The sequence below is a fragment of the Engraulis encrasicolus genome, unplaced genomic scaffold (genome assembly GCF_034702125.1).
Source record: "Engraulis encrasicolus isolate BLACKSEA-1 unplaced genomic scaffold, IST_EnEncr_1.0 scaffold_974_np1212, whole genome shotgun sequence".
NCBI lineage: Eukaryota > Metazoa > Chordata > Actinopteri > Clupeiformes > Engraulidae > Engraulis > Engraulis encrasicolus.
The window spans coordinates 1-15,967 of NW_026946329.1; the positions used below are offsets into that span (position 1 = coordinate 1).

Here is a 15,967-nt window from a genome sequence, read left to right on the forward strand (position 1 = left end):
GGTTGCAAAGGGTCGGGGTAAACCCGGCTGAGCCAAAGTTTAAACCAAACATTTCTTAGTCCCCAATAGAACGTCTCTGCTTAAACAACGTCACTGCTTTGAACACGCCTCTACCCAGAACGGTTGGAAATGCTCAAAGTTGATTAGTTCCTGACAAAGTGGGTGGAGTTCCCGCTGTAGCGGGATCCAGATTCTACCTGAACAAGCTCCTGGCCTTAGTGAGTGTAGCTGAGCCGAAGGCGTTGCGTCACCACTAAGGCGGAGCCTGGGTTGTTCATGTGTGCCTCTTATCAGCATCTGTGAAACATAGCATTGAGTATACATTTCTAATGGCAACTACTGCAGTTGATGATGGGTCATGTAAAGAAAGTGGGGAAGTGAGTGGGCAAGCATGATGACTGGCTCATGAGTAATCAACAGGAGTAAAGGTGGTTTCCAATGCCTCTCAAGGTGGGGAACTAAACAATAGTTTTCCTATCAGCCTCTCACATTATTCTTGCCTCACTTTTGCACCTGCTGTCACCTACTACTGTACTGCATTTACTCAACCGCTCCCTTCCTGTCTCGTTTTACACGGCCGGCAGCCAGGCATGACGGCACCCTTCACAAATGCCTTTTGTTCGCGCACCGTGTCCTCCACCGGCCGATGACTAAATCAGTTCTGCAACATTGTCGGCTTGCTTCACTGTAGGTCCTACCACTGCCACCTGTAGGAACTGCACAGGAGGAAACTGCACTGACAACATCCTGCCAGAGGTCCTGCAGCAGAAGCAGCTCACATCAGGCTACTTCAGCCTCTTCTCCTCCTCCAAGCCAACAGGTAGCCTTGATATATACACAGGAAGACATGTAGCCTTGTTCACCGCTATACACACAGAGATAGACAGACAGATACAGACAGACAGGCAGACAGGCAGACTGACAAATACAGGCAGGCAGACAGGCAGGCAGACTGACAAAGACAGGCAGGCAGACAGACAGACAGACAGACCAGCAGGAAGGCAGGCAGGCAGACAGACAGGCAGGCAGGCAGGTAGGCAGGCAGGCAGACAGACATAAAGATGGACAGACAAATACAGGCAGGCAAGCAGACAGGCAAGTAGGCAAGCAAGCAAGCAAGCAGGCAGACAGGCAGGCTGACAGACAGAAATGTAGGCATATGGACAGGCAGACAGACAGACAGACATAAAGATGGACAGATAGAGAGACACATAGACTTATTTATTTATTGTATTTTATTGGTGGTGGACGATAACCTTGCTAAAGATGTATATGGTTTTGACAATAGCAGCATGATTATGGCCAAATGGCTAGAGATCCATAGAGTAGTAGTCAGTGTTTCGCATGGCATGGTGGTAGTAGCATGTTGTGTCCCTGTAATGCAGTGATTCTCAAAGTGTGGTCCGGGGACCACTAGTGGTCCTCGACAGAGCTCAGGTGGTCCGCGAGGGGATTTCTACTTTTCTAAGACAAGCGAGCAGTAGACTATATTTGTAATATTATTACAAAGCTGAACATAACTGAAGTCTCATTTTCACCACAATAAGACAGGATTGTAAATGTGAGTAAGAAGTAAGTGATGTGCATAGAATTTAGCACCCGTCAACTGTCAATTCAGTTGGCAGGTGGTCCCTGAACATTTTTTGGGTGACAAAGTGGTCCTCGGTCTGAAAAAGTTTGAGAATCACTGCTGTAATGTGTGCAGGAAAGTGCAGTCATGGCGGCAGCTTTGACAAGACCAGTCAGCACGATCCTACTGGAGGGATCAACAAGGACGACGCGTCAGAGAGCCATGGGTACCTGCACCTCCAAGCAGCAGAGGTGGCCGTCAATGCCACCATGGAGATCCTGGAGGACATTAGGCTGGCCATCGGGGACAAAAACTTCCTGCGGTAGGACTCCTCGATTGGATGATCGACCAAGGCTCTATTTAATTGACTAATCTAGTGTTCCTCAGTGGGGGTGCTACAGCCCCCCCTGGGGGCATTGGGAAGCCCTAGGGGGGCATTGAGAAGGATACAACTGAGTGGGGGTGGGGCTTAGTTCCCATGGGGGGGCATTAGTCTATTTTATTTTTCAATACTAACGGGGGCACTGACAGGTTTATGATCAGGTCAAGGGGGTTTTGGGAGGCTTATGATGAGGTCAAGGGGGCATTTGTTAAAAAAAGGTTGAGAACCACTGGACTAATCGGTCAACTTGTTTCATCACATCTCTCTCTCTCTCTGCCATCCCCTCTTTCCGCCACACCCTCTTTCCTCCACCCCCTCCTTCCTTCCTGTGCCATGCAGGTTGATGGGAATGTCACAGTCGGCGGTGCTCTGTTTTGTGATCGACACCACGGGCAGCATGGCAGATGACATCGCAGAGGCGAAGAGGGTCTCATTTTCCATCATCGACCTGAAGCGTGGCTCTCAGGAGGAGCCGTCGGAGTACATCCTGGTGCCCTTCAATGACCCAGGTCAGAGCAGGAACTCAGCTGCCATTAGAACAGTGGTTCTTAACCTGGGGTGCGGGCACCCCCTGGGGGTACGCCAGAGATTTTAGGGGGTGCACAGAATTTTGTTTGTGTTGAGGTTGTGACCAAAATTCTGCTAGTGAACATTATAATGAGGCCAAAGCAAGACCAAATTAAAACCTGTTTTGGTCCCCATTGCAAAGCATTAAGGTATTGATTAATGTCAAGCAAAAGTCATTAATAAATCACCTCATTTAGAGCGTATACACAAATAAAGTTGGGTTGTGGGTGCGCGGCTTGTCTTGGGCACAGGTTCAGGGGTGCATTGAGAAAAAAAGGTTAAGAACCACTGCATTAGAACATACACTAGTTATATGGTGAAAATAGACATGGTGTGGGGCTTTTTTTGGCTCTGCACTCAGTGTTCTTCTCAGGTGTCTCCCGTATTTTAGCCCAATCTCCTGCCCCATTTCTGGTAATCTGCTATTAGAAACTATGGCAATCTCACATAATCTCTTACCTCCCGGCCACAAGCCCTGTTATTTTGCTACCATCACATTTTCTTCCCGCATTTACCCACTCAAATGTTGACAGGAATGCGCTAAGCCTATAGTCATGTACAGTAGTGCTGGCACACCTTTATTTCCCTTTAATTATCCTGTCACCTCCCTGATGCATGCAGCCAATAAAATAACAGCAACAGCTGTAACCTCTGTAAATATTGCAAGACAGATCTACCATTGTAGATGTTTTTCCAGAATACTTTAATTAAAGGGGTCCTATTATGCTTTCTCATGTCCACTACTCATTTATTGGGTAGCATCTGTTGTATGTAAAAGCTTGGTGAAAGCTACATTTCACAAATTGTCCTCTTGGGGGAGAATTTCTCTGCCGCAGGAACGCTATTTCTCAACTGCCAGAGAACGCGTGGTTGGGTTTTCAACATTCTATAGCTTTTGTTTCCTGTAAGGGTCTACGTCATACTGTACCTAACATTGCTGCTTATGGGATGGAGTGTTGACGATGTCACTGACCATTTATTAATTGCAGAGACAGTAGACCTAATGCGGCTCGTCTGCCCATTTGTTAAAGGATAGTTCCGGCGTAAAATGAAAGTTTCACCATCGCTTTCCCATGCCACATAATGTATCTAATGATGAGCCATTCCGGGCAATGCCGCGCCGTTATGGAGTTAGCTAATTTTAAGCTTTTTGGTGAAAAACGCAGCCAACGCATCACGGCGGGGCCAATTATAAACCTATTCTTTTCTGATGTTTCCCCGCTATAAACAACTTCAAAAACGCTACACACTTCATCACAAAGGTCTCGTCAATCAAACCGAGGCACAGAGAATGTCATCGGACCACACAATCTTTCACTGGCCAGTGTTTTCAGAGGTGTCTCACTGTTGCAACTCTCTGACCCGGATGCAGGCTACTCAATCAGGGGGCTAGGTAGGCCGCGGTTCGCACCGGCTACGACCGTAAAATGAAAAGCTGGAACCCCGACCGTTTTCACCGACTGCCACCGTCTAAACCAGCCATATTACGGGAATGGCTAATAGCATTAGAAGTGGACGAAACTGGCGTAAAAACCCGGAGGGATCGCTACTACCGTGTGTGCAGGCAGCAGATTTGAAGAGTTGCATGGAGAGTACAGGTAGGCAGACTACTTACAAAGTAATTGCAACACGGTATAATATAACATGGATTCAGCTTTGTAATAACACACCACTGGTGGTGTACTTACATCTGTAAGAGTACTTCTAGTACGACTTTATAAATTCCTCCAGCCCTCCTCCGTTGCGTAATGGTCCTTCTGACCTCGCGCGCCCTGGCATCCGGGTCAGAGAGGTGCAACAGTGAGACACCTCTGAAAACACTGGCCAGTGAAAGATTGTGTGGTCCGATGACATTCTCTGTGCCTCGGTTTGATTGACGAGACCTTTGTGATGAAGTGTGTAGCGTTTTTGAAGTTGTTTATAGCGGGGAAACATCAGAAAAGAATAGGTTTATAATTGGCCCCGCCGTGATGCGTTGGCTGCGTTTTTCACCAAAAAGCTTAAAATTAGCTAACTCCATAACGGCGCGGCATTGCCCGGAATGGCTCATCATTAGATACATTATGTGGCATGGGAAAGCGATGGTGAAACTTTCATTTTACGCCGGAACTATCCTTTAATAGCAGCCACATAGCTGAATTTGACAGTATTGTGATGATCATTATTATTTCATTGAATTGAAAGGAAAGGATATATAATAATAATAATAATAATAATAATAATAATTGTATTTGTATAGCACTGTGTCATACAAGGCATGTAACTCAAAGTGCTTAACAAATGGGAAAAAAACATTGTTAGAGATAGATTTAAAAGGAGAGGTATAGAGGAGAGGCAGAAAAAGCAGGAAGGCAGAGGAAGAAGAGATAGACAGAGAATGTAGAGTCATAAGGTCAACGTAGGTTAGGACCAGGATTCTTAGATGTGTAAGGTCCATAGTGGCTGGGCCTATCATGGATAGTCACACAGAGATTGGGCGCTCAGGTGCGCCCCCTGGTGGCATCAGGGGTGAGGGAAAAACTCCCTTTCGCTTGATTCATAGTTTGTGAGGGGGGAAAAAAAAGCTCAGTGAGGTCTGAGAAAAAAGACCCCCTGTAGTCAGGAAGAACCTCAGGCAGAGACCGCGGCCACCTAGGGGAGCCACCTGCCAGGGCTGGATTGCGAGTAGTAAGGGCGCTGCGGCGGCTGGGACACTATGACGCCTTGGCAGCTAGGAGTTGGCAAGGATGAAGAGGTGGGGTCTTCAGCTGCTTCTTAAAGGAGTCGACGGAGGTGGCTGATCGGATCTCGATGGGGGAGGGCGTTCCATCTCTTGGGCGCATAGCAGGCAAACGCGGCGTCGCCGATCTTCTTCTGCGGGGGGGGGTGGGGGTCCTTAGCAGCTTGGCATCAGTGGACCTGAGAGCTCGAGCAGGGGCATAAAAAGAGAGCATGTCTGAGATATAGCTAGGGGCAAGTCCATTTAATGCTTTAAATACTGTGAGCAGAATCTTAAAGTCGATTCTGTATGAGACAGGTAACCAGTGCAGGTCTGCCAAGACAGGAGAGATGTGCTCTCTCATTCTGGTTCTTGTTAGGATTCTTGCCGCAGAATTTTGAATGAGTTGCAATTTGTCAATTAATTTTTTTGGGAGGCCAGAGAAAAGAGCATTGCAGTAGTCTATCCTACTGGTGACAAAGGCATGAATAAGTTTCTCAGCGTCTTGTCGGGGGGTCAAGCCACGCACTTTGTTGACATTTCTAAGATGGAAAAAAAACAGATTTTGTTATCTTGTTGATGTGAGACTCAAAGCTCATATCCGAGTCTATGACCACACCTAGGCTAGTAACCTTATCTTTAATGTGTATGCTTAGGTCCACCTAGGCTTGAGTGGAGTTTTGCACGTTTTTTCTTAGGGCCCAATGAGCAACACTTCAGTTTTATCTTCATTTAATTTTAGGAAGTTTACTGTTCATCCAATCTGTAATGGCAGACATGCATTTAGTCAAGGCATGAATGGCAGTGGTTTGGCTAGGCTCGACAGAGATATATAGTTGAGTGTCATCGGCATAGCTATGAAAATCAACATTGTGCTCTCTGATGATGGAGCCCAGGGGCAACATATAGAGAGAGAAGAGGAGAGGGCCCAAGCAACTACCCTGAGCAACTCCAAAAGGCACATCATACTTGTTGGAGACGTATTCTCCGATGGCGACAAAAAACTGTCTTCCTGTAATATATGTTTTGAACCACTCTAAGACGTGACCGGACAAGCCTACCCAAGATTCAAGGCGGTCAATTAGTATGTTGTGGTCTATCGTGTCAAAGGCGGCACTGAGGTCGAGGAGGATAAGTGCTGAAACTTTGTTTGCGGCAGTGTTGAGCCTAAGATCACTTATTATTTTGGTTAGTGCTATTTCGGTGCTATGGTTGGCTCTAAAGCCTGATTGGAATTTTTCCAAGATATCATTCCCAGCCAGATGTTGATTAAGCTGTTTAAATACAACTTTTTCTATTATAAGGGGAGGTTTGATATAGGTCTGTAGTTGTTTAAAGAATTCTGATCTAAATTTGTCTTTTTTAGGAGTGGCTTTACCATGGCTGTTTTGAATGAGCTTTTGAATGCCTGTAAGCATAGAGGTGTTAACAATTTGCAGTAAAGGTGCAGCTAAGCAACCAAGTATGTTTTTTAGCAGATATGTGGGGATCGCGTCAAGGCTGCAGGTAGACTGCTTACTTTCCCTGACTATTTTACAGAGGTCGTCCTCTGTAATTGGACAAAACTTTTGGAAGCTCTCAGGTCTCCTAGGGGGGTTTAACCCTCCCCTCGGTGTATCGCCTGTATCGCCTGAGTGGGCGACAGAGGTTGCTGCGTTTCCACCTTGGATGCCTTCTCTAATGTCGGCAATCTTTTTATTAAAAAATCTAGCAAATTCCTCGCACTTGGCATGTGATGCTGCATTTAGGTTGTTATTGCTATGTGTTGGATCTTAAGCAGGTGGTCAATAGTGGAAAAAAAGAACTTTCGCATTATGCTGGTTGTCTGTTATGATTTTGGAAAAATATGCTTTTCTCTCTGAGCGTACCGCATTATTGTAGGAGGAGATCTCATCCCTAAGGGATTGTCTGTGGACTTCTAATTTAGTTTTCCTCCAAAGACGGTCGGTTACTCTGCATTTTCTTTTTAAGGCTCTAAGTGAGTCATTCATCCAAGGTGAATACCTAGCTCTGGTTCTTGTCGTCGTTCTAATTGGAGCTATGTTATCTAGAATTCCTCTTAAGTTGTTGTTGAAGCTATCAACCATTTCATCAGGTGTGCAGTGACCATTTAGTAGGTCACCTGATTTGATGATATAGTCTATTCAGTAAGTTTAGTTGTGGCAGGTCTTGCCTTGCCTTGCTCGTCACCTCACCTCAGGCTTTTACTCATCTCTGTGTCTCTGTGAACATGCAGGCGTTGGTCCGCTCATCAGGACCACCGATGCGGATGTCTTCAAGCAAGAGATAAACAAGCTCACAGCCAGCGGGGGAGGCGACATCCCTGAGATGTGTTTATCTGGACTTCTGGTACTGAACCTTGTCAGAAACAAGTGAACTTAAGTATCAAGTTGTTTTTAAACAAATCATGGAACCGTCCACCAACCAATAATGAAAGATTTGAATATACATTTAAGCCTCTGATAGATAATGTCATGTGACATGACACTGGTCATCATCAACAGGATTCTTTTGTTAATGACAATAGAATGTTTACTGTTTGGGTAAGGCTGTTTAGATTGTTGACTGTTGGAAAGCAGGCCCCTGTTTCTCAAAAGCATCGTTGCTAACCAGTAGCTTGCCAATGGGAAATTGCATTGCAACCAAGTAAGTTGCTTACCACTTAGTTAGCAACTACGCTTTCGAGAAATGCACTCCAGGTTTGGAATGTTAATTGATTGTGTTCTATGATCAGCTGGCACTCACTGCGGCTCCTCCTTCCTCTGACATCTTTGTGTTCACCGATGCACCTGCCAAAGATGCTGTTCTGAAAAGCATACTGACTGCACTGATTGAGGCCACCAAGTCGAAGGTACAGCAGATGGGCTTAAACTTCGACTAATACTAAGACTGCCGTATATTATCCTTCTCTGCCTTTTCATTCTTTCTCCTTTTCAACTTCCAATTTATAGCTTCAAGTTTCAGTTTCTTGTTCTTCTTTTGACATGGAAAAACAGAAGCTGAAATTAGAACAGCACCATGTATTTGCTGTACTGTTGCCTTTTCACATTGACATTTTGCTGCACATCTGTAATCTGACAAGTGTAATAACCTCTATGTTGTGTGTGTTAAGCAAGTCCAAGTTAAGCATAACATAAAACTTCTGTCACACTCTGAAGGTCACTTTAGTCGCCGGCGGCAACTGAGTGGCGCGGCACCGAGGGCGATGTCGGCAGCTGACGCCCAGGTGTACTGGGACCTGGCCCAGAGCTCAGGGGGCCAGGCCATAGAGGTCACCAAGGCCTCTCTGCCAGACGCCACCATTGTCATAGAGGACTCCTCCACATCCGCACTGGTATTTAAAAAAAAAAAAGTTTTACGTTTTTTTTAAGGCAATAAGGCAGTTGCTGATGTTTACTGAACACCTGAACCACCCTATTACTCTGCAGGCTGGCACAATAATACACACTTTCAGTTTTCAACTCTTTTGAATAATGAATCATTTTCAGTACTTTCACAAATAGTTCACTGACTGACCCAGCTCTCATGATGAATGTGAACATCCGAGTAGCTTGCGGAGCGGATCAGAAACATGTGGATCTGGCAAGAGCCAGGTTAGTTACTGTCACTGAGGTCCTTGCAGAAAAAGAAACTAATTGGTGTGCCCTTGCGCCCTCTGCAGGTGACTCTCCTGCAGGCCATGAGGACCTCCGCAGGGTCCCAGAGCTTCTCCTTCCTCCTGGATGAGTCAGTGTTCAACGTCACTGTGTACATAACTGGAGCATCACCTGTGTTCAGCCTCTACAGTCCCACAGGTCTTTAAGGACTGATACTTATGCATCCCTGATACTAATACATACAGTACAGTACATCACTTATAATACTGAGAGTGATACTGATACTAAATTAACACCAGCCAAACTGAAATGCCGGCGAAATTTCTTTTTGGCTGGTAGATAAGACCAACCTACTAGCCACTTTGACCCATTAGTGAGTGTGTGTTTGCTTAGTAAGATTTCATGTTGTAGCCATTTTGGTGGGTGGTGGAAAATGTAATTTAGGGTCCTTGCTGATGAATATATGAATATCAAATGACTGTTAAAGGTTTAGTCTTGACAGTCCCATGTGAACTGTTAGTGAGAGGGTGTTATCACCAACACTGATATAGAAATAGAAAGATAGAAACGGAAAGCCTTTTATTATAATCAGTAGGCCTACAATGTTATTTTAAGCTTCCCTACATGGTACACACTACACACAGTATGAATTAATCACTTATTTCCCTATTGAGTTACCAACACAGTCTCTAGTGAACACAGTCCTTCGTAGAGGAACACAGTCCTTAGTGCACGTACCGTATGAGTTCGGACTTGTTTGTGACCGCTTTGGGAAAGGAGCTGTCCGTCAGTCCATTTGTTCTCGCTGGTATTGACCTGTAGCACCCACCAGGGGGCAACAGTTCGAACAGATGGAAGCCAGAGTGTGCGGTGTGCGTCATCTTTAATGATATTCACTGCTCTGTTAAGTCAGTGGGAGTTGTATATGGTGGTTATGAGGGGCAGGGGGTAGCCTGCGATCTTTTGTGCTGTGTTGATCACCTTCTGCAGTCTCTAGAATGTATATGAATTATATGAATACTGAGATGCAAATACAGAGGGGGACAATAACGTTCTAACTAAACAACTAATATTAGATGATTGTTAGCTGTTTACCCCCTACTGCTCCATAGGCCTTAAGAAGGGGAAGGATATTAATCACCAATACTGATATGACTATCACTGTATATGAGGGAGGGGTATCTATCCATTACCAATACTGATATGACTATTATATGAGGGAGGGAGGGTGATATGACTATCACTGTATATGAGGGAGGGGTGGGGTATCCATTACCAATACTGATATGACTATTATATGAGGGAGGGGAGGGGTATCCATTATCAATACTGATATGACTATTATATGAGGGAGGGGTGGGGTATCCATTACCAATATTGATATGACTATTATATGAGGGAGCAGGGAGGGGAGGGGTATTCAGCACCAATACTGATATGACTACACTGCTCCACTGTCACACAGTTCTGGGGACTAAATGAGCAATACTGATACTGACTTAACTAATAAACTTAACCTGCTAGTGTAGTTTTTGACGACTAGTTTTTTTTCCTGAAAACTTTGAGGTTTGATCTGAGTGTGCATTCTTTTGCATTCGATCCATCTCAGGTGATTCACAGAGCAATGAAATGTCTGATGGGCCGCTGGGTACCATTACAAAGGTGGGCAACCTACAGCGCATACAAGTCAACACAAGCAACCGCACAGGACTGTGGAGCATCACCATCAACACCACCGAAACATTTGTGGTGAAAGTCACAGGTAGGTAATGTAATTTACTTTATATTAATTATAAAATACAAAATGAGATATATGATTCACACTGTGTGTGTGCGTGTGCGTGCATGTGTGTGCGTGCATGTGTGTATGTGTGTGCATGTGTATGTGTGTGTGTATGTGTGTGTGTGTTTGTGTGTGTGGTAGGTCAAAGCTCCATAAATTTCCTGTTCCACCTTGTGGAGGCCCATGAAGGAGCACATGGAGATTTCAGCCTGAAGCAAAGCCGTCCATCCGTCGGTACGGTAGGCTCCTCCAAGCCACTCCACACCAACTCATTACACACTATTGACATTGATGTTACATTTTAGGTTAGGTTAGGTTACTTTATTAGTCTCCACCAGGGAGAAATTTGTTTCGGAGACAGGGGGTTGCAGCAGTACAAAAATGCAAAAAAGGACAACATCAACAAACACATAACATTCTGGGAAATAAAACAATTCAAGTCTAGGCTTTTCCTTTGCTGTGATAAGAAATAGTACAGAAATTGAGTGGGGAAGAGAGAATGGGAAAGGTTGTGATAAATTAAGACCTAGGCCAGACTCCAACATGGTCAATCTGTCCGTATAGTAAAGGAGTGTTAAGGGGGATTCATACTTGGCGTGACTGGCGCTACCCTCCTTCATACTTCACTCGCGACGATGGCGTGCGCCGTCACGTGGCCCAAAATGACGTCACACGCCGTGGCGCGAGTTCGTGCACCCCACATTTTTTGTAACTTGGCGTGCGCCACCAGCGACCATGTAGGTAGGCAGACAAAGCAGGAGTTGCGAAGAGAGGCTACGGCTACTGTAGGCTACTACAGAATGGATTCTGCATCATTTTGAGGATAATAAAATGTCCTAGAGAGTTATTTTATCTTCTCCCTTAAATGTTGTTCAGTGAAACAATTGTTTACTTTGTTCAGAAGCACATTGTGTTCGGCAATCTATTTATAAATTCTGCCGCCAGAACAATGCTCTCACATGGTCTTGGAATGATCTGGCAATGTAGGCTACAACAAAAATCTATGTTTCAATGTGGTAAGTCACAAGTCAGACGTTCAGTAGCCCTACAGCAGCCGTGTTTGGCTTTCTATTTTATACATCCATAGAACCCACGCTGCGAGTTGCGAAAGATACTGCAGTTTCTCTCATGAACAGCAGAGGGCACTTCCGAAAATGCGAGCGAAAGCCTGTTTGAGTATGAATAGTCTGGCGCATGTGATGACGTCATTGATGGTTCTTGCGCCAAACGCGCCAAAGTGCGCACGTGAAGTATGCAGAGCCCTTTAGTGTAGTGTGCCACTCTTAAGCAAAAAGTACAAACACTGTACATACTGTGTATACAGTCTGCGACATGCGAATACTTTAAACCCCTATTTCCCAACACAGGTAAAAGCTTCACCATGCTGATGTCGGTGACGGGAGGTGACTCTCCGAGCATCACGGAGGTACAGCTGGAGCCCGCGTCGTCGGGGGCGGCGGCCGTCAACGGAACAGTGGAGGCCATTGGGGGAGGCGACTTCCTGGTCACGTTCAGCGAGCCCCCAGAGGGAGAGTTCTCCGTGCGTGTGAAGGGGGAGTCTGCTGCTGCTGCTGCTGCTGCTGCTAGTGGTGACCGCGCATCGTCCCGGTCCGCCACCAGCCAGTTTCAGAGACAGGCCTCCACACAGCTCAAGGCCTCCAGGGTTACTGTGAAGGTGAGTTTGACTTCTGGGACTTAGGACAGACATCTGGGCTGGGGTGTGTTTCTCGAAAGTGTAGTTGTTAGCCAGTTAGCAACTTGGGTAGTTGCCGATGGGAAATTGCATTGTAAACAACAAAGTAGCTAACCTATTCAGCAACTATGCTTTCGAGAAATGCACCCCTGTCCTTTAAAAGTTGTAGTGTTTTTAATTGCGGGGAGGGGGGGGGGGGGTGTTGTGTTTTGAGATGGTTTTACAATCAGGATCAAGAAGTAGAGTAGAGTATTGTTTATTGATCCCAGGGGGGAATTAAGGTGTCAAGTAGCATACACACATAAATAAAGACATTGCCCACAAGACATAACACACATATTTACACATAAAATATGGAAGGCACATTGGAAGAGTCGGTAACGCTAGTGTCCGCTGCTGCATTCTTTACATTTCACCTCATGCACAGGCAGCAGCGAACGGCACCATTGAGCCCGGGGCAACGGTAACAGTGCCTTTCACGGTGGAAACCAACACCACAGCGGGCACCTATACCATCCAGGCGAGGAACGACAGAGAATTCACCATGACGTCCCCCAGTTCCTTGACGCTGAAGACGGGGGAGAAGGCCGAGGGCACGGTGACTCTGACCGTTCCGTCCAGCACCGCATCCGGCACAGACGTCACCCTCACCATCGAGGCCCAGGCTCCCGGGGACACAGACTCCAACTACGTCGTCTTGAGCTTTGCCGTCGCTGCCAGGGTAACTAATGTTTTTTTTTTTTTAAAGGTCCAGTGTGTAATTTCTTTTCTCTGTGAGCTAATCATGTGAAAAAAATATCCAAGCCACAATGAAAACAATGAAGGGTGGCCGTAAATAGTCATGAAAAAAAATATATTTTGCTGATAGGCAGCATTAATTACGGAAGTAAACCTTTCACACTACCTTTTAGACCACTGATTGTTAAATAATAATTACAAGATACAGCCGAACAACACAAGCGGATGCATTGCAGACTTTTTGGTTTTCTCCTCCCACAGGTCACTGACCTCACGCGCCCGGAGTGCCAGGTGAGTGTGACTGCCAACTGCTCTCTGGACTGCACGCAGGACACGTGGGAGCTGTCTGCCAACATGACCGACGGCAACGGCACCGGCATCTCCTCTGTGACCCTGCAGCAGGGCAACGGCACCCTCAACACCACCACCACCGGCGGCGGCGGGAGCTCCGGCGTGGGCATCACCTTCGCCACCTACAGCGCCTCCTGCTGCTCACAGGAGGTAGAGCTGCTCATGGTGGACGAGGTGGGAAACACAGCAGTCTGCTCCGCCTCTATCAGGGACACTTCATCCGGTGCTGGGCTTCACCACCCCGCCGCATCTTGCTGGCTGTGGCCCATGTTGGTGCTGATACTGTGTCGTCTCTGGACGTAGAGGATTGTAAATCAGAGCAGGACAACAGAACAGCAGGGTCGAGGAGGCGTGACGAACAACTGTGACTAGAGTTGACTGTCTTAGACCATGCATACTAGCACAAGGTCTTAGCTGAATTGTACATGCTTGGTGAGAGTTCAAATGTGGTCATGAACCCAACCAAAATTGAAACACTGGTTTCACGTACTCATTGCTAAAACCCAAGGATATGGGTGCTGGGATTGTGTAAATTCTTGTTGTGTATATTTGTGTCTCAATCAGATCAGAATGCTATTACAAAATATACTGTATGTGTTATTGCATAATAAATGTGTAGGTATGTATGCCACATGGCATTCAAAAGCTGCATTTGTGTTTACCTCAACCATGTATAGCCTGGTTCCACCCCTTAAGACTACATTTTGGAACGGTAAAACCAGTCGAGGCCATATGCTATATGGTCAACTACTGTCTTTAAGTACAGACTGTCCCCAAACATTGTTTTACGGAAGATGGAGAACATACTGTAGAGCATGGAGAGAAAAGGAAGGTCACCGCATGGCAACAAGAAGTCACATTATCCTACATACCAACTCCATTCATCTGGTGTACATTTCTTGGGCATAGCTATGTATGCTGATCCTATACCCTAGATCAGTGGTTCCCAACCTATGGGTCGGGACCCAACCTATGGGTCGCCAAAGATCCACAGTGGGTTGCGAAGCCCTCTTGATTTTAAGGGGTTTAATTTTAATACCATATATAGCCCATGTTGAATAAATGACAAAGCATTTAAACTGATATATGCACAGAAGCAACAAAATGTAAGTGATACATTAAACAGTTATTCTATATTTGACTGTAATTTATGTAGTGAATCTGATTAGTGTGCACCAGAGGACTGCATAGCTAATTTGATACCCAACTTTTGTATATCAAACAAAATACCATTGTAGAATAAAGTAGGGCAAATAGGGTTTTTTGTTCTTTTGTGTTCTTATTGTGTTTCTCACTGTAGCATTACGGAATGTGAACCATGCCCTTAAGCTAAATATGAATTTAATACTTGTTTATTCTCTTTCACTGCCTGTTAATGTGCACAGTATAGTTGTCTGGTGAACTTCAGTTAGCCTTTTGAAAGGAACACGATACAAGGATGATCACAGAATGGAAAGGCAGGGTGTGTGTCAGTCACCCTCAGTTTGCTAACCACTTTCTGTAGTTTTTCTTAAGACATTGCATTAGCCTCCGCTTCTAAGCCTTTTTTGAACAAACACAAATATTAGAATGTACTAATGTCCCCCCAATGGCAACTAAGCAACGCACCCTCTCAGCACTCCTCTACACCAGTTAGGAGCAGAACGTGAACCTGCTCAACCTGAAATGACATCCAAGAATATGATGCAGAGGCAGTTTATAACAGTATACTGTGGTTTGTGGTTTGTCATTTCCATGAAACATTAAGTGATTGCATTTGGACACCCTTTATACAGAGAAAACAGTATATGCATAAGTAATAGGGAAGTGATTATTTTGATGATTCAGGGTCAGCATAGTCTCCTTACAATTCTCAGATGTCTCTTCTTGGCAATGTGACTGATGTAACCAAACTCATGTTGGTGTGACAGGTGTTTCTGCACTGGTCATCCCCCTCGGGGCCGTGAACCTGCCACCTTGTCAACGCATGGGGTTCGGCAATGGGAGGCACAGTACAAGACCCCTGAGCTAAAGGGCCAGTCCTTCAGCCCAACGCTGTGTATTGAGGATTCGGGAGGGAGGTTTACTAATGTTCCATGCCACACTCTGCTAGTTGGCCTCCGTTACACTAGCAGACCTTGGTGGCAGTTTTACTTGAACTAGTATATCTTGAGGGTCAATAACGGCCTGGTAGTGACCAGGGCACTTGAAGGCTATTAATACAGTTTTTTATATCTATAGTTTTCCCTTGCAAAATCTGTAATCTTTCATGGGGCTCAAGATGTCTAGCAACTCTACTGTGCGCTGGTAAAGCAGAGTCAACTGAGGTTAGTTCTCACCACACCACCAACCACCGCCACTACCACTGATTATGTAGAAAACAACAATCCAAAAACAGAACTTGTTACTTCCTCTTCAGTATTAGCAGGCATGTGTGTTCCATTAGATGTAATTTTAACAGAAAGGAACATTCAGTGGTAGTGGTGATGGACACTAGTAGGACTGCCAACCATCCCTTGAAATACGGAATCGTATTGAGCTGAAACAAGACACAGGATGTTAAAATACAGGTCATTACATCTAAGAAATGCATTTTTCTGGAGGAAGGGG

General features: G+C 45.5%; 1 protein-coding gene across 1 annotated transcript; it reads left to right on the forward strand.

Annotated features, from left to right (window-relative positions):
* Window positions 1-691: 691 nt before the first annotated feature.
* On the forward strand, window positions 692-14,027 carry LOC134445064 (von Willebrand factor A domain-containing protein 7-like; the record flags this gene model as incomplete). Its single annotated transcript, XM_063194179.1, has 11 exons — window positions 692-820; window positions 1,706-1,892; window positions 2,292-2,461; window positions 7,454-7,566; window positions 7,952-8,068; window positions 8,879-9,011; window positions 10,423-10,575; window positions 10,738-10,830; window positions 11,964-12,271; window positions 12,717-13,010; window positions 13,289-14,027. Coding segments are annotated over 11 exons (2,090 nt in total), but the record flags the coding sequence as incomplete, so codon positions are not given.
* Window positions 14,028-15,967: the final 1,940 nt, after the last annotated feature.